The 21,541-nt window shown below is 42.6% G+C and overlaps 1 protein-coding gene across 4 annotated transcripts in view; it reads left to right on the top strand.

Moving 5' to 3' along the window:
• pkp2 (plakophilin 2) overlaps window positions 1-21,541 on the top strand; it is a 78,007-nt gene that overhangs the window by 44,164 nt on the left and 12,302 nt on the right. For all 4 annotated transcript variants that reach the window (XM_084330901.1, XM_084330902.1, XM_084330900.1 and 1 more), the window contains 2 exons: window positions 14,956-15,073; window positions 16,578-16,739. In XM_084330901.1, the coding sequence (XP_084187027.1) occupies window positions 14,956-15,073; window positions 16,578-16,739 (280 nt within the window). The remainder of the gene's footprint in view (window positions 1-14,955; window positions 15,074-16,577; window positions 16,740-21,541) is intronic.

Genomic DNA, 21,541 nt, shown 5'->3' with positions numbered 1-21,541 from the left:
CTATTTTTTCCATGACTTTCGAGATGGATGTAAGGATAGAAACAGGGCGGTAGTTACCCGGGTTACCCTTCTAAGAGAAACCTTAGAAGGGCCGTTCAAGGGGGGATCACCCTTCTTGGATGTCGGTGATAGCAGTGTTGCAATAAAACAGGCAAAACAGTTGGTAAGCATGCACTCATATGTGTAATGAAACACAGATAAGTGCATGCAATAGCAACTGAACATTTTGAAAGATTGAAAATAGAGCTGATGGCGGATCTATTTGAGGCATGGGGGCGGCGCAGAGACTGGTGTGTGTCTCCTGTGACTGTTATGTGTCTCCTGTGAATGTTATGTGTCCCCTGTGGTTGTTATGTGTCTCCTGTGGCTGTTATGTGTTTCCTGAGACTATTATACGTCTCCTGTGACGGGATTACATGTTACAATATTATTGTTAGTCCTACCATGGCACAGTCCTACTATGATGTATCTTTACAAAGGAAGAAGGTTACAGGGACAGCTGTGGCCTAACGATTAGAGAAGCAGGCTTGTTGTGATGTGTAGATGCATCACAGTTTCGCTATCTGGGAGATGTGTTGGACTGTGAGGCGGGAGTGGTGAGGGCGAGAGTGGTGGAGGAAGTGGCGGGAAATTAGTAGGCTACTCTGTTGAATCGAAACATAGATGTAAAGATCAGAGGAGGGATATATGAAGCATGTGTGAGATCAGTTCTCCTGTATGGGTCAGAAACGTGGGCAATGACAAAGAGGGTGATATGGTGGTGTTAAGAAGCTGTGATCGGAAGATGTTGAGGTATGTGGCGGGAGTCAGATGGCAGGATGGGAAGACCAGTGGTGGTGGATGAGACCGAGGTGGATGAGATCTGTGGTGTCAGGGAAATTGATTTCAAGGTGAGATATGGACGTCTCAGGTGGTTTGGACATGTGAGGAGATCGGAGGAGGGGGGGATGTTGAGAGGGGTGGAGGAGATGAATGTGGATGGGCGGAGGCCGAGAGGGAAGCAGACATGGAGGGGATGTGTGGAGAATGATATGAGGGATCTGGAGATACATGAAGACATGGCACAAAACCGTGCCCAGTCGCGTGGTGTCATCGTCCATCCAACCTCACTGTAGTGGGAAAATAGGGACATAAAACGAAGATGATGATGATGTCTTGATGATGATTACCATTAGTCAACTAAGAATGTCTTCAGTGGAGGACAGCAGTAGAGGACAGCAGTGTGATATTCTCACTGATATCACGAGGGTTACATGTGATATTATAAAATAATCACTGTTCCAACTTTAGTCACATCATCACATCTGAGCAAAGGCTCATTGTGGTGACTGTGTGATCACCAGTAGAACAGCCTTCTAGCCAATAGCGTCTCAGATCATGTGTCCAGTTCTTGGCCTCTTGTTGCTGGTCATTTGTTTCTTTGGACACTGATATCAGATTGAGTTTTTATCACAGGGTCCATCAGACAGACGGCTCACGTAGCAGCAAACCAACGCTGGAAACGCACTCAATTATTTATTGAGCTGTCTCTTCTTTCTGGTTAGCTGCACTGAAGTCAGTCAGTCAGTCAGTCCACACTGTGCTGTCAAGCCAAGTCTAACCAGGTTTAAACTGTTTTCATTCAACGTGTCTTCCTCCTTCAGCCGAGGGAAACCAAGGTTCCTATTTTTAATAGGGCTGTACCGAATGTCATTTTTTTTACATTTGAAGCTTCTATTGCCGTATTCGAACGAAGCTTCGAATGTCTATAAAAAAACATTTCATAAAAAAATGAAAAATTATTATTATATATTTTTTAAACTAAATCCTCAATTTGAATAAAGTGATTAATCTGATTAAATTAGTCTTTTTCTTTTATTAAATCAACTTTCTTTATCTTATAGTATAATATTATAATATTAGTGTAGCCTAATCTTTAACTGCAACTGTGAAGAAAACCCCCATTGGTTTAAACAGATTGAATAGACAGAAGGAAAAAAAAGTTTTTTTTTTTAAAATAATGTATTATTTATTATAAAACTGGGTAACTAATTATGTATTGCTGTTATCTATTGTATTGTATTTCCTCAGGCCAGCTTATGGTAGGTTGTTGATCTGAATACTGTGTATCTCCACTTAGAAAACACAAGATACTTGTGTCTAGGGCTGTCTTAAATACTTCAACGCTTCGAAGCTTCGTTCGATGGCACAAGCTTCGAATTTGTTATTTTATTTTTTACTTCGATGTGTGTGTGTGTGTGTGTGTGTGTGGGGGGGGGGGGCATGGGGCCATTGGGTGGGGCCGGGGGACAAATACACTGGAGGAAAGTAACCCAGCTCAGCACTGCCCAAATTATATCATCACTATTGCCTGTTTGAAGGATATCATCCTCAAACACATATACACCTACATGCCTTGTAGAATTCCACACATAAGAAAGAAAGATACTGGGATGAATAAACAAAATAGGAAATAAAATGTAGAAATGCATGCAATACATAAATAAATATGAATCTCCATATATGAAATAGAACATTTAGATACGGTGCTACTGAGATGTTTTGGTGAGTTCTTTGTTTTTTTGTGGAAGTAGCCCTTCTTTTTTATGACTTATACTTTATTGAGTATTTTTTCTTTTTGCACACAGTACTTCAGGACAATACAATGAATGACATATTTTGCATCAACATGAGTCAGTCCTGAAGGACAACACAGACACCTAGACCACTAACTTCTAGGTTACAATGATAACCCCCATATGGGGGGGAAGACAGAAAAAAAAATTAACAATAAAAAGACATAAGAATAAGTAAGACTAAACAAACGAAAAATTCTACAAAAAATTTAATTAATTGATAAACTAGACTAAACCGGAAAATAAAATGGGAAGTAATGCCAAAACAAAAAGAAAACAACACTAAACGGAAAAAAATAAAAACTACCGGTACATTAAAACATAGAGCCAATCTTGTCGACATAAACATGGTGCATTTGTCAGGTATTATATACTCCTGTGCCACGTCGCTGTCTTAGGCAAGTGTGCCCCCCCTCCTTTTATAGTGAGTGAAATTGCAGATATTTCCCCCATTTGCTAATATATTTTTCTCCTTTCTCTCCTAAACTAAAAGATATTTTCTCATAGGCAGCTACCCTACCCAGTTCTCCACTCCACTCTCGGAATGACGGGCCTTCTGGTGCCTTCCAGCCTCTCATTATGATCTGTTTGCCTATCATAATACTAGTCTGGATCCAATCAGCTAGGGCAGGGGTCCCCAACCTTTTTTGAACCAAGATCTACTTTTTAATTTACCACCTAGCCGAGAGCTACCAGCCAAAATTGTATATTGTAAGCCGTCATTTGAGGCTTTATAAAAGCAGCATAATGAACACAAATCTGTCAGTGCCGAGTCCGACCTCATCTTAAATAACAAACAGCATTGCTTGTTGTAGTTAACAAGGAGAGGCAGAGTTGATTTAAAAAAAAATGTATCTAATTTTATTAATCGAGATCTACTTGAAACCAGCCCGCGATCTACCTGTCGATCGCGATCGACTGGTTGGGCACCACTAAGCTAGGGGCTTTGCGATATGGCTAAGATGTGGAAGTAGCCCTTCTTAAAAATGCATGAACATTCACTGATAATTGGTCTGTAGTGGAGTCTACAAGATCTACATTGCCGGACCATGTAGAATCCGGACCTTGTAGACTGACATAATTATGTGCATAGTTTAGTCTACACAGGCCATATTTCAAATAATCTTTTTTCCCAAAACTTTGCTTATTGAAGTTTTTTCGTTGCAATATGAGATGAGCACAAGGTCAAATTGTACACATATATGCCAGACGTATTGCACATATCTACATATAAGTAGTCAAAATATAGGTCTGTTGAATGTAGACAATATACATATTGCACAAAGCTACATATAGTTAGTCAAAATATAGGTCTGTTGGATAAACAATATACCTATTGCACAAAGCTATGTACCGGTATAAATAAACAGAATATAGGTCTGTTGAATGTAAATAATATACATATTGCACATGGCTACGTATAAGTAGTCAAAGTATAGGTCTGTTGAATATATAGACTAAAGAGAATACACCACAAAATAAATATAGATGTTGTTTCGGACATACAGTCAATTAAACAGATATGTACACTCAGGACAAGCACTGTACAGCAGGAATAGAGGAATGGAACACATTTTTTTTTTTTTTTTAATAAATAAGAAGGTAGACATCGGTTACATTTGCACATGTAGATAGGTCAATCGACTGGACTGTGCTAGGCTAGGAGTGAGCATTATTTATGGGGGGTCGATTGAACCTTGTTCCCCAACATAGGTAAAGAAACTACCCCATGTTTTATAAAATCTAGCTGTAGAACCCCTTATGACACACCTTATTTTCTCCATCTTAAGGAAGTGCAAAATATCCCTGAGCCACAGAGTGAGATGGAGGAGTGGGTGACTTCCAATGCAGTAAAATGAAACATCTAGCCAGGAGAGTAACAAATGCTACCAGGTCAGCTTTATATCGTGGCAGAGACAGAGTAGTAGGGGAGCTAGAGACACCAAAGCAAGCAGTTATGGCAGTCGGGCTGATTGGGATCTCAATACTATTTGAGATAGTTTCAAATATTTCAGACCAAAAGTTATGCAGGGAAGGGCAGGACCAAAACATGTGACTATGTGTAGCAGGGGCACGGTGGCATCTGTCACAGGTGGGATCAATGTTGCCATAGATCTTGGCTAGCCTGACTTTAGTAAAGTGTGAACGGTGAACAATTTTACATTGGATCAGTCCGTGCCTGGCACAAATTGAAGAGGAGTGGACCCGGTGTAGAATATCCTCCCACAGGTCTTCTGTGATGTCCTCACCCAGGTCCTCCTCCCATCTCCTCCTGATCTTTTCTAATGAGGTAGGACGCAGTGAGGAAATCAAGCCATACAGGACAGATATAATACCCTTTGTGACCAGTGTAGGCTTTAGTAAAGTGTCAATAGGAGTGGCTTCTGGGAGTTTGGGGAACTGTGGGTTGATATTACGTACAAAACTGCGGACTTGCAAGTATCTGAAGAAATGTGACCTCGAAAGAGAAAACTTGTCAGACAGTTGTTCAAATGATGCAAAAATATTTTCTATATATAAATCACTGAACGTTCTAATACCAAGAGGGGACCAGGAGAGAAAAGCTCTATCCATCACAGAGGGGGGGAAAACAGGGTTAGCTGTAATTGGAGCTAGTAAAGAAAAAGATTGTAAACCAAAATGTCGTCTGAACTGATTCCATATCCTGAGTGTTGATTTGACAATGATATTTTTAGAGTAGGGAGAGGTGGGAAAAGGTAGAGGTGCGTGAGCCAGAGCAGCCAGTGAGGCAGGGCTGGAAGAAGAGGATTCCAAAAGCAACCATACAGGGGATGAAGGTGTGTCTTCGAACCTTGCCCAATGTTGTAGTGCTCTAAAGTTGGCTGCCCAATAATAGAATTTAAAATTGGGCAGAGCCATCCCTCCCAGAGGCTTTGGTCTTTGTAGTAGGGCTTTACCGAGCCTAGGGACTCTCCTATTCCAGATGAACTGCGACACCAAACTGTCAATTTTCTGGAAGAATGCTTGTGTGAGAAAGATGGGTAAATATTGAAAAAGGTATGAGAATTTTGGCAGGGAGTTCATTTTAACTGAGTTGACTCGTGCCGTTAAGGACAGGGGTAATAGCGACCATCGTTCAAAGTCTTTATGCAGTTTGCTTAACAAAGGGGAGAAGTTAAATTTAAATAAATCCTTAAATTTGTCTGTGAAACGAATGCCAAGATATGTGAAGCCAAGTGGGGAAATTTTAAAGGGCAAAGTATGTAAGGGGTAATTTCGACCTTCAGCATTCAGAGGGAATAGCTCACTTTTATCTAAGTTTAGTTCATATCCTGATATTTCACCGAATTAACTGAAAACATCAAGGGCAGCTGGAATAGAGACAGAGAGATTCGATACATATAAAAGCAAGTCATCCGCATAAAGTGAAGTCTTCTGTTCGATGCCAAACCTATGAATACCAGTTATGTTAGGATTTGTTCTATTGCGATATTAAATAATAAGGGACTCAAATTGCAGCCTTGCCGGGTAGAGCGAAAGAGAGGGAAATATTCAGAATGTGTGTTGTTGGTTCTGACTGAGGCTATAGGGGAGGTATAAAGCAGTTTCACCCAGGTGATAAATGTTTTACCCAAGCCAAATCTCTCCATGGTGTAGAATAGGTAGCTCCACTCCACCCGGTCAAAAGCCTTCTCGGCATCTAGTGAGATCACAGCTTCTGATATTGAGGAAGAAGAGGGATTATACATGATATTAAGAAGCCGTCTAGTGTTAAAAGAAGAGTACTGTTTTTTTATGAATCCAGTCTGATCTGGGGAAATAATAGAGGGTAGTACCGATTCTAAACGCATAGATAGTAGTTTGGAAAGAAGCTTTAAATCCACGGATAGCAAACTTATAGGACGGTAGCTCCCACATAGGAGAGGGTCTCTGTTCTTCTTCAAGATTAAGGAAATTGTGGCCTGAGTAAGTATATGGGGCAATTTAAAACAGCAGAAGGATTCATTGTACATATCAATAAGAAGTGGCGCCAATTTGCCAAAAAACGTCCTATAGAATTCGATTGGGTAACCATCAGGGCCTGGGCATTTACCTGCCTGCATGTTGTGAGCAGCCTCTTCAATCTCCTCTATTGTGATAGGCTCCTCCAGTTTCACCGCTGAGTCGGAGTCAACTTTAGGAATATCAAGAGTCAAAAAAGTTGCTAAAGGCAGATGGGTCAGTGGGTTGTTCTGCAGCATAGAGAGATGAGTAGAAGTTTTTAAATTGTTCATTAATTTCTTTGGGATCTGTAGTTCTGCCTGTTGGAGTTTGGATTTGTGGTATTTGATGCGAAGCTGATGCCTGTCTTAATTGATGAGCTAATAGTTTATTTGCCTTATCTCCGTGTTCATAGTAATTGTATCTGGATTTGAATAGTAATTTTTCGCGCAATCTCACGAGGGAGCCGCGCGTGAAATTCATTCGTCAGCAGTGTGCCCGACTGCCCGTGCCGTAACACCCCCTAAGAGAAACGAGAAAGGGAGATAAACACCACCCCTTCCGTGGTTAAGTGACAAATGTTAATATTGTGAGATATCGTAGTCCCAAAATGAAATAGTCTGTATATGCTCAGTCATATGGACATGAATTATGAACTTGCCGTTCAGCTGATGGTTACAGTCTGGGGAACCGCTTTTCTGAGTTTAGTATTTATGAAAGTCGAGGCGGCGGCCGGGTCTTCAAACGTGTGCGTTGAACCACTCGGCAGAGTGATTTTCAGAACCACAGGAAACATCAGCCCAAATTTTATACCAGGACAGGCATGGAGTTCACGTTTCACTCCTCCAAACGCAGCCCTCTTCTTGGAAACAGCGACGGTGTAATCAGGGAAAATAGAGAGCCTTTTGCCTTTGAAGAGTAGAGGGGTATCACGGGAGGTCGCGCTGGCCCGACGTAGGATTTCGTTCCGGAGATGAAAGAAGTAGACCCTGATGATGAGCGGACGAGGCGTCTCTCCCTCTTTGGGTTTAGCCCGCAAAGTGCGATGGGCAGGGGTGCAGTGCTGGGCATACGCGGTCAAGCGACGTTTGGGCTTCTTCACTGAGGCAGAAGTACGCGCATCCTATTATTATGCAAAGTCTAGGTGATAAGTGCCGGGCGGCCAGCCACACAAAAATGACTCGTCCCGGCCGCCGGCACTTATCACCTAGACTTTGCATAATAATAGGATACCGACAACCAAATACAAGCCCTGTAGGTGGGGGGTTGCTTGATCTCCCGACTGGAATGATGAGACAAGTTGTATCATCTGTTCTGTGCGCAACCGAGGGAACATGTATGCGCGTGCACGTGGCGTTTGACCTTGGCCCATATTACGACTGCACCACTGGCGATGGGCTCTGTCGAGTAGGGGCTCCTCCTCCAGGCCCAGTAGGTTCTTGAGTAGGCGGCCGATGAATTCCGTTGGGTGCGCACCCTCCGAGCCCTCAGGTATCCCCACGAGTCGAAGGTTGTTCCTCCTCGATCTCCCCTCTAGGTCCTCACATTTGTCTGTTAGTAATTTCACCTGTGACGTGAGCTCCTTAATAGTGGAGTCAAGCGAGGAGAGCTGGTCACTGTGGTCGCTCGTCACACGTTCCAACTCGCAGATAGTTTGCCCGTGTTCATTTATTTTCAGCAGCAATGGTTCGGTAATATTCACCAGCTCCGTGCGCACTGCATGGATTTCAGCTCTCAGGTTAGTTGCCGATGAGTCAATTCTGCCACAAATATCTTCCTTCAGCGAGTTCAGCATTGATTGTTTGTAGGGCCCCTAGATCAAAGGCGCTGCCGCTGGCCATGTTAGCAGCTGGCGCGTGCGGTGGGGGTGGCCCGGGTGGCTGATCAAAGATTGTTTGTTGTCCTGCACGCGTCGTCCTTAATTTGGGTTTAACAGGACCCATGGACGATTTAAATTGTCGAAAAGTCTGCCTGACTGGTAAATGAACATACGTTGTCCAGTGTCCAAAGTCCCAAAAGAAAAAACTTTGTTAAAGGACTATTTATAATTGAAGTTTGTCACAAAACGGTGGAGCGGCGAGAAGCACGTCTTACATGCTCGGTGTCCCAAGCCCTCATATTTCAAATAATCTAAATCTTACTTCATTCATCTTAAACATTCTTGATTTGGGGGATTGGTAGTTCCCATGAAATCTGAAGTTGTTCAAACGACAACAGCGATCCACCTTGAATTAAATCACACAGCCGAGTGAAACCTTGTTGGCTGCGTCACAGTCACGAAAGGGGCTACTTAATTAATTAATCCAATCCACTTTATTTATAGAGCACATTTAAAAACAACAAAGTTTACCAAAGTGCTGTACAAGTTCCACAACATAAGATACAAAAAAATTATAATTATAAAAAAAAATTATTATTATTATTATTTTTCTCGAAGCTTCGAATTAAAATCGAAGCTCGGCCCCGAAGCTTCGATTGCCAATAAAAGCTTCGAAGGTCAGCCCGTTGTGTCCTAATGATGGGGAAGAGTACTGTTTTTTTATGAATCCAGTCTGATCTGGGGAAATAATAGAGGGTAGTACCGATTCTAAACGCATAGATAGTAGTTTGGAAAGAAGCTTTAAATCCACGGATAGCAAACTTATAGGACGGTAGCTCCCACATAGGAGAGGGTCTCTGTTCTTCTTCAAGATTAAGGAAATTGTGGCCTGAGTAAGTATATGGGGCAATTTAAAACAGCAGAAGGATTCATTGTACATATCAATAAGAAGTGGCGCCAATTTGCCAAAAAACGTCCTATAGAATTCGATTGGGTAACCATCAGGGCCTGGGCATTTACCTGCCTGCATGTTGTGAGCAGCCTCTTCAATCTCCTCTATTGTGATAGGCTCCTCCAGTTTCACCGCTGAGTCGGAGTCAACTTTAGGAATATCAAGAGAGTCAAAAAAGTTGCTAAAGGCAGATGGGTCAGTGGGTTGTTCTGCAGCATAGAGAGATGAGTAGAAGTTTTTAAATTGTTCATTAATTTCTTTGGGATCTGTAGTTCTGCCTGTTGGAGTTTGGATTTGTGGTATTTGATGCGAAGCTGATGCCTGTCTTAATTGATGAGCTAATAGTTTATTCGCCTTATCTCTGTGTTCATAGTAATTGTATCTGGATTTGAATAGTAATTTTTCGCGCAATCTCACGAGGGAGCCGCGCGTGAAATTCATTCGTCAGCAGTGTGCCCGACTGCCCGTGCCGTAACACCCCCTAAGAGAAACGAGAAAGGGAGATAAACACCACCCCTTCCGTGGTTAAGTGACAAATGTTAATATTGTGAAATATCGTAGTCCCAAAATGAAATAGTCTGTATATGCTCAGTCATATGGACATGAATTATGAACTTGCCGTTCAGCTGATGGTTACAGTCTGGGGAACCGCTTTTCTGAGTTTAGTATTTATGAAAGTCGAGGCGGCGGCCGGGTCTTCAAACGTGTGCGTTGAACCACTCGGCAGAGTGATTTTCAGAACCACAGGAAACATCAGCCCAAATTTTATACCAGGACAGGCATGGAGTTCACGTTTCACTCCTCCAAACGCAGCCCTCTTCTTGGAAACAGCGACGGTGTAATCAGGGAAAATAGAGAGCCTTTTGCCTTTGAAGAGTAGAGGGGTATCACGGGAGGTCGCGCTGGCCCGACGTAGGATTTCGTTCCGGAGATGAAAGAAGTAGACCCTGATGATGAGCGGACGAGGCGTCTCTCCCTCTTTGGGTTTAGCCCGCAAAGTGCGATGGGCAGGGGTGCAGTGCTGGGCATACGCGGTCAAACGACGTTTGGGCTTCTTCACTGAGGCAGAAGTACGCGCATCCTATTATTATGCAAAGTCTAGGTGATAAGTGCCGGGCGGCCAGCCACACAAAAATGACTCGTCCCGGCCGCCGGCACTTATCACCTAGACTTTGCATAATAATAGGATACCGACAACCAAATACAAGCCCTGTAGGTGGGGGGTTGCTTGATCTCCCGACTGTGGAGCGGCGAGAAGCACGTCTTACATGCTCGGTGTCCCAAGCCCTCATATTTCAAATAATCTAAATCTTACTTCATTCATCTTAAACATTCTTGATTTGGGGGATTGGTAGTTCCCATGAAATCTGAAGTTGTTCAAACGACAACAGCGATCCACCTTGAATTAAATCACACAGCCGAGTGAAACCTTGTTGGCTGCGTCACAGTCACGAAAGGGGCTACTTAATTAATTAATCCAATCCACTTTATTTATAGAGCACATTTAAAAACAACAACGTTTACCAAAGTGCTGTACAAGTTCCACAACATAAGATACAAAAAAATTATAATTATAAAAAAAAATTATTATTATTATTATTTTTCTCGAAGCTTCGAATTAACACTTTGGCTGCCTAAGGTTAAATTCATGATATACCATAGATTGCCAGCGCTATTTGTCTATGGAGAAAGTCCCCTTCTTTGCAGGGCTATAACTTTTTAAATTCTATTGCTACATTGCCATTATTAGGGCCCATTCAAAGTCCTATATGTATTGTTCATTGTGTAGCAACGTTAAACTTTTTCATTCACATATTCATAGTAAAATATGGTCTAAAGTATAAGTATGTTTTTATCGTTTTCTGCAGCTTTCTCCAGAACTTGATTTATAGCTCCAAATGCATTATATTGATGATGAAATACAGTTTGATAGCAATCGATGCGAGATAAAAGATTTCAACTGGACGTGGTTCTAGAAGTTACTACACGTCATCTGATGTTGACCGGATGGGCGAGGGGGCGTTTATAATTCCGTGGGCAGCGTTATACCAATCATCTAATGTGGGTCAAATGTTGATAATATCAGTTATTATCGAAGACGGTAATGTTACACGCTGAAACTCACCCCAGTATCCGCGCGCCGTTGGGCGATCATCGTCGAGTAGAAATTTTATCATTATGGGATATATTATTACCCGGTCCATCTCCAGCTTGTATAATGGTATATACGTCCAAATCATGTTGTTTATCGAGTTATTGGCAATCGATCGCTATGTAGAGTGACGAGCTACAGTGCCGGAAGCTATCCCGAGTGGCCGGAAGCAATACGGACATTTAGCAAAACCTCTACAGCGCTTCCTGTTAAGCAGTTGCGTGATCGGCCACCAGATGGCGCTCCTGAACCGCCAGAGAGCTCAGTGGGTCCTGCTGGTGGTTCTCAGGCCAGCGGAGGCAGATTATGGATCCGATCGCAGATTTTTGAAATATTGATATAAGGACGCTGTACAGCGTCCCCCGGCAACTTTAGCATCGCCAGCAAAGACGTCTAAAGACGTGTCCCGGCAGTCAAAGTGTTAAAATCGAAGCTTGGCCCCGAAGCTTCGATTGCCAATAAAAGCTTCGAAGGTCAGCCCGTTGTGTCCTAATGATGGGGATAAGCCTCAGTACATCTACATTGTACAGCTGTTCTCTCTGAGCAGCAGGCAGGTCTCAGTACCATCTACTGTACATCCTCCTACAGCTGTTCTCTCTGAGCAGCAGGCTGGTCTCAGTACCATCTACTGTACATCCTCCTACAGCTGTTCTCTCTGACTGACAGGTCTCAGTACCATCTACTGTACATCCTCCTACAGCTGTTCTCTCTGAGCAGCAGGCTGGTCTCAGTACCATCTACTGTACATCCTCCTACAGCTGTTCTCTCTGAGCAGCAGGCTGGTCTCAGTACCATCTACTGTACATCCTCCTACAGCTGTTCTCTCTGACTGACAGGTCTCAGTACCATCTACTGTATATCCTCCTACAGCTGTTCTCTCTGACTGACTGGCAGGTCTCAGTACCATCTACTGTACATCCTCCTACAGCTGTTCTCTCTGACTGACAGGCAGGTCTCAGTACCATCTAGTGTACATCCTCCTACAGCTGTTCTCTCTGACTGACTGGCTGGTCTCAGTACCATCTACTGTACATCCTCCTACAGCTGTTCTCTCTGACTGACTGGCTGGTCTCAGTACCATCTACATCCCCTCCTACAGCGCTTTCCCCGTCCTCTTTAGTGACAGTGAACTGTGGTTTTCTACCTGTCGCTGGACTTCAGGGCCCCCGAGCTGGATAAGGGTTTGAACTAGGGATGTCCGATATTATCGGCCGATATTGGCATTAAAATGTAATATCGGAAATGATCGGTATCGGTTAAAAGAATAATTAAAAAAAGAGATATGTAATGTTAATTACCTGAAATTATTCCGTTTTGTTTTTTTGGGGGGGGGGGGGGGGGGGGGGGACCCTGCATATATCGATATCGGAAATTAAGAGTTGGACAATATCGGTATATTGGATATCGGTAAAAAAGCCAATATCGAACATCCGTAGTCTGAACTGATGACCCAGGGCTCCGACCTGGGGGAGGGGAGGGCCCTCAGAGTCTGAACTGATGACCCAGGGCTCCGACCTGGGGGAGGGGAGGGCCCTCAGAGTCTGAACTGATGACCCAGGGCTCCGACCTGAGGGAGGGGAGGGCCCTCAGAGGGTCTGAACTGATGACCCAGGGCTCCGACCTGGGGGAGGCCCTCAGAGGGTCTGAACTGATGACCCAGGGCTCCGAGCTGGGGGAGGGCCCTCAGAGAGGGTCTGAACTGATGACCCAGGGCTCCGAGCTGGGGGAGGGGAGGGCCCTCAGAGGGTCTGGACTAAAAGATTTGAAGGTGTGTATGAGTGGTTGAGGAGGGGAGGAGGGCCCAGATATGCATCTTGCTACACCCCTGGTTGGTCCAAACAAACGAATGACCACCAACAAGAGGCCAAGAACTGGACACATGATCTGAGACGCTATTGGCTAAAAGGCTGTTCTACTGGTGATCACACAGTCACCAGAATGTTGTTATCAAGGCTGAGCACTGTTGCCTCACAGCCAGAAGGTCCTGGGTTCAAACCTCAGCAGGGGGCCTTTCTGTGTGAAGTTTGCATGTTCTCTTCCCGTGTTTGTGTGAGTTTCCTCTGGGTTCTCCGGTTTCCTCACACATGCATGTTAGACACATTGCTCTTGACCAGGGTACTACAACTGGAGTTGGTCCCTGGGCGTCGCACCGTGTGGCTGCCCCACTGCTCCTACATAGTTAGGATGGGTTAAATGCAATACATTTCCCCAAGAAGTTTTGCCTTTGAGAACCAATGGTTCTTGAGCCGTAACGGCACATGGGGCAGGAGCCTATCTCCTGTTTCCGTAGTGTGAGGCAGCTTGATATACAAGTACACCCCTTGGACATGACGCTAGTATGTCGCAAGGACTTCCCCCCAAACCAACCCTTGATGCTGAGTGTCAAGCAGGGAGGCTATGGGTACCATTTCTAAATAGTCTTTGGTATGACTCGGCCAGGGCTTGAACTCCCAGCCTCCCAAACTCAGGGCGGACACTCTACCCACGAGGCCACTGAGCCCAAGGGGATTAATAAAGGTTCAACTCAACTTAATTTAGCCGCCCACCCCTCCCCCATCCATTCTTGTGTGTTTGTGCTATGTTCTTTGTCTCACTACCAACGCCCCTTGTAAAGACACTTTGAGTTCTAAAAAGCACTATATAAATCTATTTTATTATAATTATTATTGTTATTATGTAAATGCAAAGTAACAGAACCTTTCTGTACATGTCAGCAGCACTACAGACTAGAAATTGCAGTGGATTCCCAGTGGATTATTTACAATTTGGGGATTTCAGGATTTACTACTGATATCATAATGATGTCATCAGTAATAAGGTTCTATACAAATAAAGATGTACTACATCATAATGATGTCATCAGTAATAAGGTTCTATACAAATACAGATTTACTACATCATAATGATGTCATCAGTAATAAGGTTCTATACAAATACAGATTTACTACATCATAATGATGTCATCAGTAATAAGGTTCTATACAAATACAGATTTACTACATCATAATGATGTCATCAGTAATAAGGTTCTATACAAATACAGATTTACTACATCATAATGATGTCATCAGTAATAACGTTCTATAATAATAAACTGTATTTGTATAGCACCTTTCATACAGAAACTGCAGCTCAAAGTGTTTCACAACAGAAAAAAGACAGGCATAAAATGAGCACATAAAGTGCAGACATATAAAATCACAGTTTTTCCACATTAGGATCTAACATCCCAACAGGCCACCTTGTTTATGGTTTGATTCAGTTTTAAATAGACAATAATAAAAAGAGTAAGATAAAATAGACAAATACAGATTTACTACATCATAATGATGTCATCAGTAATAAGGTTCTATACAAATACAGATTTACTATATCATAATTATGTCATCAGTAATACGGTTCTATACAAATATTACTATATATTTACTGAACTCACTTAAATACTCAAGTCATGTGTTGTTGTTGTCATCTCCAGCAACCTCAGCTCCGCGGGGCCAGACGGCAGGAAGGCCATGAGAGAGTGTGAGAAGCTCATCGACTGCCTGGTCTATTACATCAGAGGCACCATCGCTGACTACAAGCCTGATGACAAGGTCTGTGACAGACAGTACCACTCAAACACACTTCCCTTTAAAGGAACACACGGCAACAGACGTCTTCTCCAGAGTCAGACAAGAAGATAGATTTCCAAAAAAAATCTTTAAAAAGGGGCACTTCACCACACAAAAAAAATGCTGATTTATTTTGCACATAATCTCACACTTCACAAGTCAGTTTTGCACACATTCATTTAGTTTGTCAATTATTGTGAGTAAATTAGATTGAATATGGCCCCCAGTGATGTCATCAGGGACATTGAATCATTGTGTTGTGTTAATTAGAGATCCATGAAATTATGTAGATGAAAGAATAGCAATACCTTGTCTTATAGGGACTGCTACCTTATCATTTAATTTAGCTGTAATTAACACAAGTGTGTGTGTGTTTATGTGTGTGTACAGTACATGGGTGTATACTGTATTTATTGTCAACAGTGACAATCCTATCCTTCAGTTCGGAACTTCATACTCATGCGTCTCCTCTCTCTCGTATCTCTCACCCTCTCATCTCTCACTTTCTCCTCTCTCCCTCTTCTCTTTCACTCTCATCTCTCATCCTCTTCTCTCTCCTCACCTTCTCCTCTCTCACTCTCCTCATACCCTTTCCTTTCATACTCTCACACTCTCATCTCACTCTTGTCTCACTCTTTCATCTATAACTCTCACCCTCTCATATCTCTCACTCTACTATCTCACCCTCTCCTCTGCCTCTCATCTCACCCTTTCATCTCTCTCCTATCCCCCTATCCTCTCACTCTTGTCTCACTCTTTCATCTCTAACTCTCACCCTCTCATATCTCTCACTCTAATATCTCACCCTCTCATATTTCTCACTCTACTATCTCACCCTCTCATATTTCTCACTCTACTATCTCACCCTCTCCTCTCCCTCTCATCTCACCTTTTCCTCTCACTCTTTCCTCTCTCACTCTGCTCTCTTCTCTCTCACCATCTGCTCTCACTCAGCATCCTCTCCTCTCTCATTCCCCTCTCACTCTCTCCCTCTCTTCTCACCCTCTCCTCTCTCACCCTTTCATCGCTCACTCTCATCTCACTTGCCTCTCTCTCCCTCTCCCCCCTCTCCTCTTATCTCACCTTTTCCTCTCACTCTCTCTCATCTCACCTCACCCTCTCCTCTCACCCTCTTCTCTCCTATGTCACCCTCTCCTATCTTCTCACCATATCATCTCTCACCCTCTCCTCTCACTCTCCTCTCTCACCCTCTCCTCTCTCTCTCCTCTCTCATACCCGCATGTCTCTAACTCTCACTTTCCTTTCTCACTCTCATCTCACTCTCCTCTTCTCTCACTCTCACCCTCTCCTCTCTCACCCTCTCCTCTCTTCTCATCCTTTCATATCTCTCACCCTCTCATCTCTCTCCCCCTCTCCTCTCACCCTCTCCTCACGCTCCTTTCACTCTCATCTCACCTTCACCTCTCACTCTCTCCTCTCTCACTCTCTCACCCTCTCTCCTCTCACTCTCTCCTCCCTCATGCAGGCCACAGAGAACTGTGTTTGTATTCTTCACAACCTGTCCTATCAGATCGAGGCTGAGCTTCCCCAGAAGTATGTCAGTAATGTGTATGAATCTCGGCAGAACCTCCGCCCCAAGGACAAGACTCCAGGCTGTTTCACTAATCGCAGTGCCAAGCTCACAGAGGTAGCGGCCCCCAAAACACATTCTCTGTCTTTTAGATGAGGTAGATAGTTAAAGGAACACACCAACATTATGGGAAATACGCTTACCATCTTCTCCAGAGTCAGACAAGAAGATTGATACCAATTTCCTCTCTGTGCTTTCAGTAGAAAGCTATCCGGCTGCAAGCTACTGTAGCCTACACTGTAAGAAAAAAAGCTGCAAGAAAACGGTAAATGTCTGGCATCAATGGTTTCCAAATACTTACTGTCAAATTACAGTAAACTCAAATACATTTACAGATTATAACCTTTATTTAATGGTTAATATTTTGATAAAAGGTAATTTACTGTATTTATATGGTATTTACACTTAAAGTAGAAAAACAAAGGTAATCTGTAAGATAATACAGTGAATTTCAGTTTATTTTTTACAGTGTAGCTTAGCACAATGAATGGAAGCGGTTATGGACCAGCTAGCCAAAAAAGTTTTAAGCGACACTAGTGGTCTGTATCCGCTTCCATTAATTTATGCTAAGCTAGGCTATTGGAAAGCTTTCTACTGAACTGAAATTGGTATCTATCTTCTTGTCTGACTCTGGTAAGCACATTTCCCATAAGACACCTTTCTGATTAATCACAAACTGAGTAATTTCTCTCCATCTAAAATGCATCTAACTTTGCAACAGTGTTTTTTAGATGTTAGAAGCAGAATGTGATAGCATTTCTTAGAACTAAAGCATGCTAGTGGGAGTCAATGGGGGGCATGTAAACATAATATTTCTCAGCAACAGAATTGTAAAAAAGTTGTTAAACCTAAAAACCTATAAACATAACCCTTACCTTAACACTTTGACGGCCACAGCGTCATTGAGTAGGTTATTAAAATGCAATAAAAGCAAAAACAAGTTTACCACGTGTATATATACGTGGTTGGCCCTTTAAGCATGGCGCCGAATCACGTATATATACGTGGTTGGCCATGAATGTGTTAAAGGTGCTATAGATAACATTCAGCCACAAGATTTTGCACTAGAGCACCAGCATGTCATTTACCCATGCAGGTGCATTCCACATGGGGAAATGGGAAGTAGGGAGGGGATACCACAAACAGTACTGTATTTGTAAATCTGGTATGTCATAAATGTATAGATGTAGCAGTACTGTCTATCTGTATGTCATGTATGTCATATATGTTATGATTAATTGAAAATGGGGGACACTGATGTAAACAAGACGAAAGTCTTTCTCTGGTCTGCATCCCCTTAACAATTGTGTGTATTGAGCTGTACTGTATTGTACCCATTCTGCAATCTGTTAATACAATTTTCAATCAATCAATCAATCAATCGATACATGCATGCAACATGTAAACAGCAACATATATTGTGGGGGGAGCAATTATTTTATTCCACACCTTTCTAAAAGCTTTGTGGATGATATTTTTTACTCTACATAACATTTTTACCCATAGCACCTTTTAACACTTTGATCGCCATGGTTAAATTCATAATTTACCATCCCTAGCCAGCTCTATTTGTCTATGGAGAAGTTCCCCTTCTTTGCAGGGCTATAACCTTTTAAATTCTATTGCTAAATTGACATTATTATGGCCCATTCAATGTCCTATATCCATTGTTCAGGGTGTAGCAACGTTATACTTTTTCATTCACATATTCATACTAAAATATGGTCTAAAGTATGTTTTTATCGTTTTCTGCAGCTTTCTCCAGAACTTGATTTATAGCCCCAAATGCATTATATTGATGATCAAATACAGTTTGGTAGCGATCGGTGCCAGATGAAAAATTTCAACTGGAGGTACTTCTAGAAGTTACTACGTATCATCTGATATTGACCGGATGGGCGGGGGGTCGTTTATAATTCCTTGGGCAACGTTATATCATTCGTCTAGTGTGGGTCATATGGTCATCAGAGCAGTTTCTATGGAACATGTTAGAAAATAACGTTGAAACTAGATGAACCATTTCCAGGTTGTATAATACTATATACGTCCAAATAACGTTGTTTATTGAGTTAGGGCGAGCGATTGATTATCCAGTGTGTTGAGATGGAGTCCGGCTAACGATCGCGAGTGCCCGGACGAAATATGGATGAGCACTTCCTGTTTGGCACGTCACTTCCTGTTGGCCGATCTGCCGATCGGCCACCAGATGGCGCTCTTGAACCGTTAGACAGTTGAGTGGAGCTCACCAGTACATCTCATGTCTCCGGAGGAGAAATATGATTTCGATCACAGATTTTTGAAATATTGATATCAAAGACGAGTTACGGCGTCTTCGGCAGAATGAGCATGGCGAGCAAAGACGAGTTACGGCGTTCCCGGCGATTAAAGTGTTAACTAAACATATTTTTGTAATCATCATCATCAACATAGTAATAAACATCTACTTAACACTTTGCATGCCACGCCCGAGATTATTCGGGTTATTACCCCCCGGGTTGAATACCCAATCACGAAAATATTCGTTTGTTCTCTTTTTTTTCTTTTTTTTTGCGATCTGAAATCATATTTCATCAACCGTGTCTACCGTTGGAAATTCAGCTACCTCAGGCGCTCGGATGTGAAAAAAGCGCCCCCTATCGTCTCCCAGATGGTAATTCATGGAACTCAATGACAATGAATGAGAAAAAAAAAACCTGCACTCCACATTTTACTTCTCACTCATGCAACCGGCGTCTACCAGCTTCATGCTGGACTCTCGGAGCAGCGGGGAATATGTGTTTTACAGTATACACAGTGGATCACTAAAAGGAGCGATTTTTTCGAATGGCGATCAGGAATTGGAATAATCCATTTGGATACCATCTGATCTCAGGTAAGGAATCTATGGTACCAGTCTAAGGATAATCAGACCCGTTTTCACGGATATATAAGCTTTTATGTGATTATGTGATATCGCTGTTTGACTGTGCGCGCCGTCAGGAAATAGGAGACTTGATTTTCGGCTCGCCGCAAGAGCGTGCATGCGTACACATATACGATCGATAATCTAGCGTTTATTTGAAAACGATTCATAAATAGGCCGAAAAATTACAACGTTCTAGAATATTCCAGGAAAAGGCGATTATCAGGGAATCTCTTATTTTTTCCGTGAAACCGAGTGCTTTTCAGAATGGTAGAAAACGGAAATGAACCGATAAAAAAACAATCTGCTACGACAATGTTGACTGGAAAATGAGTCTTTGATAAACGACGGGCAGATTAGACACATCATTTAAAACATAGATTAGGCGATATTAACGCTAACATTGAAGTGGCCCTGGGCATTCAAGGGACTAATAATGAATTAAACTTGGGCAGTGAAAGTGTTAAGGAGTTCCCTAACACGCTTGGCGGCAGAGACATTTATTATGCTATATCCATTATCCAAGATCAGTGCCTGTACGTAGCATCATGTTTATAGTCAGTATCCTTATAACAAAGCTATTTGTAAAGAAATTGAACAAGAGGCTTGGCATTTTTCATTGCCAAGCTAGCAGCTTCCTTGTTGCCTAGACACAACTACTATGAATCACGGGGCACACTCACACCTGCTAGACTGTACATTTGGCTTATGGAAATCTGGTTTATGGAAATGTGGCAGACGGTTTTCCCTGTTACCATCTGACAGAGGCTACAGCAGCATGGCTGCAGGTACCATCAGATTCAAGGGCAGTCTTTACCACCACGCAATCAGGCTTCTCAACTGATAGATAGATAGATAGATAGATAGATAGATAGATAGATAGATAGATAGATAGATAGATAGATAGATACTTTATTGCCATTTCAACACTGTTGATTGGGATTTGTCTTGGTGCCACGTACAGTACAGACAATGTTAAAAACACACAATATAAAAACACAAGAATACAATATAAAAACACAAGAGTACAATATAAAAACACAAGAATACAATATAAAAACACAAGAGTACAATCCCCACAATAAAGAGTTTTACACAAACAATTAAAAAGAAAAAATGCTACAGTACCTAAAATAAATTGCTCAGTGTTCCAGTTTTAAAGTGCATATTGCCTTAAAGTGCATGTTGGCTGGTGCTAGCCCTTGTTGTGCAAAGTGCCTGTACATTTGTACTCAAGTTCAGGTGACGGACAGCCTCGGGATATGTACTGTTTTTAAAACGGGATGTCCTGCACCTGAGACTTTGGAGTCTTCTGCCAGAGGGAAGGGGGTTAAAGAGGTCGTAAGCAGGGTGAGAAGGGTCCCTGATCACCTTTTCCCCTTTCCGCCGGATTTGTGTGGCATAAATGGAGGCCACAGAGGGGAGCTCACAGCCGATGATTTTTGACGCTGTGCGTACAGTTCGTTCTAAATGTCCCCTATCATGGACGGTGGTGTTTCCGTACCACACAGTCATTGAGAAGGTAAGGACACTCTCTACAGTGGCTCTATAAAAACTGAGCATTGCCTCCCTGGACACACCAAACTTTTTAAGCTGGCGCAGGGAGTGAAACCTCTGGTGGGCTTTGCTAATTATGAGGCTGGTGTTAACTTCCCATTTTAAATTATCACATATGGTGATGCCGAGGAATTTGAAACTGTCCACCCTCTCCACCTGCTGGCCGTTTATGTACAGAGGAGGGTGGACTGCCTCCCCGCGCCGGAAGTCAACTATAATTTCCTTTGTCTTAGAGATGTTCAAAAGCAGGTCGTTCTCCTTGCACCATACAGCAAAGCTATCGACTTCAGCTCTATAGGCCGATTCATCCTAAACATTCATGAACCTAAACATTCCACATATACCAATAACCAATAACTCAAGACAACTTGAACTTAATGCTGTGTAACCTGTTGGTCCT

The sequence above is a fragment of the Notolepis coatsorum genome, assembly GCF_963971535.1.
Source record: "Notolepis coatsorum genome assembly, chromosome: 15".
NCBI lineage: Eukaryota > Metazoa > Chordata > Actinopteri > Aulopiformes > Paralepididae > Notolepis > Notolepis coatsorum.
The sequence above is the reverse complement of the archived record's forward strand: the minus strand, read 5'-3'. Positions and strand labels throughout refer to the sequence as shown.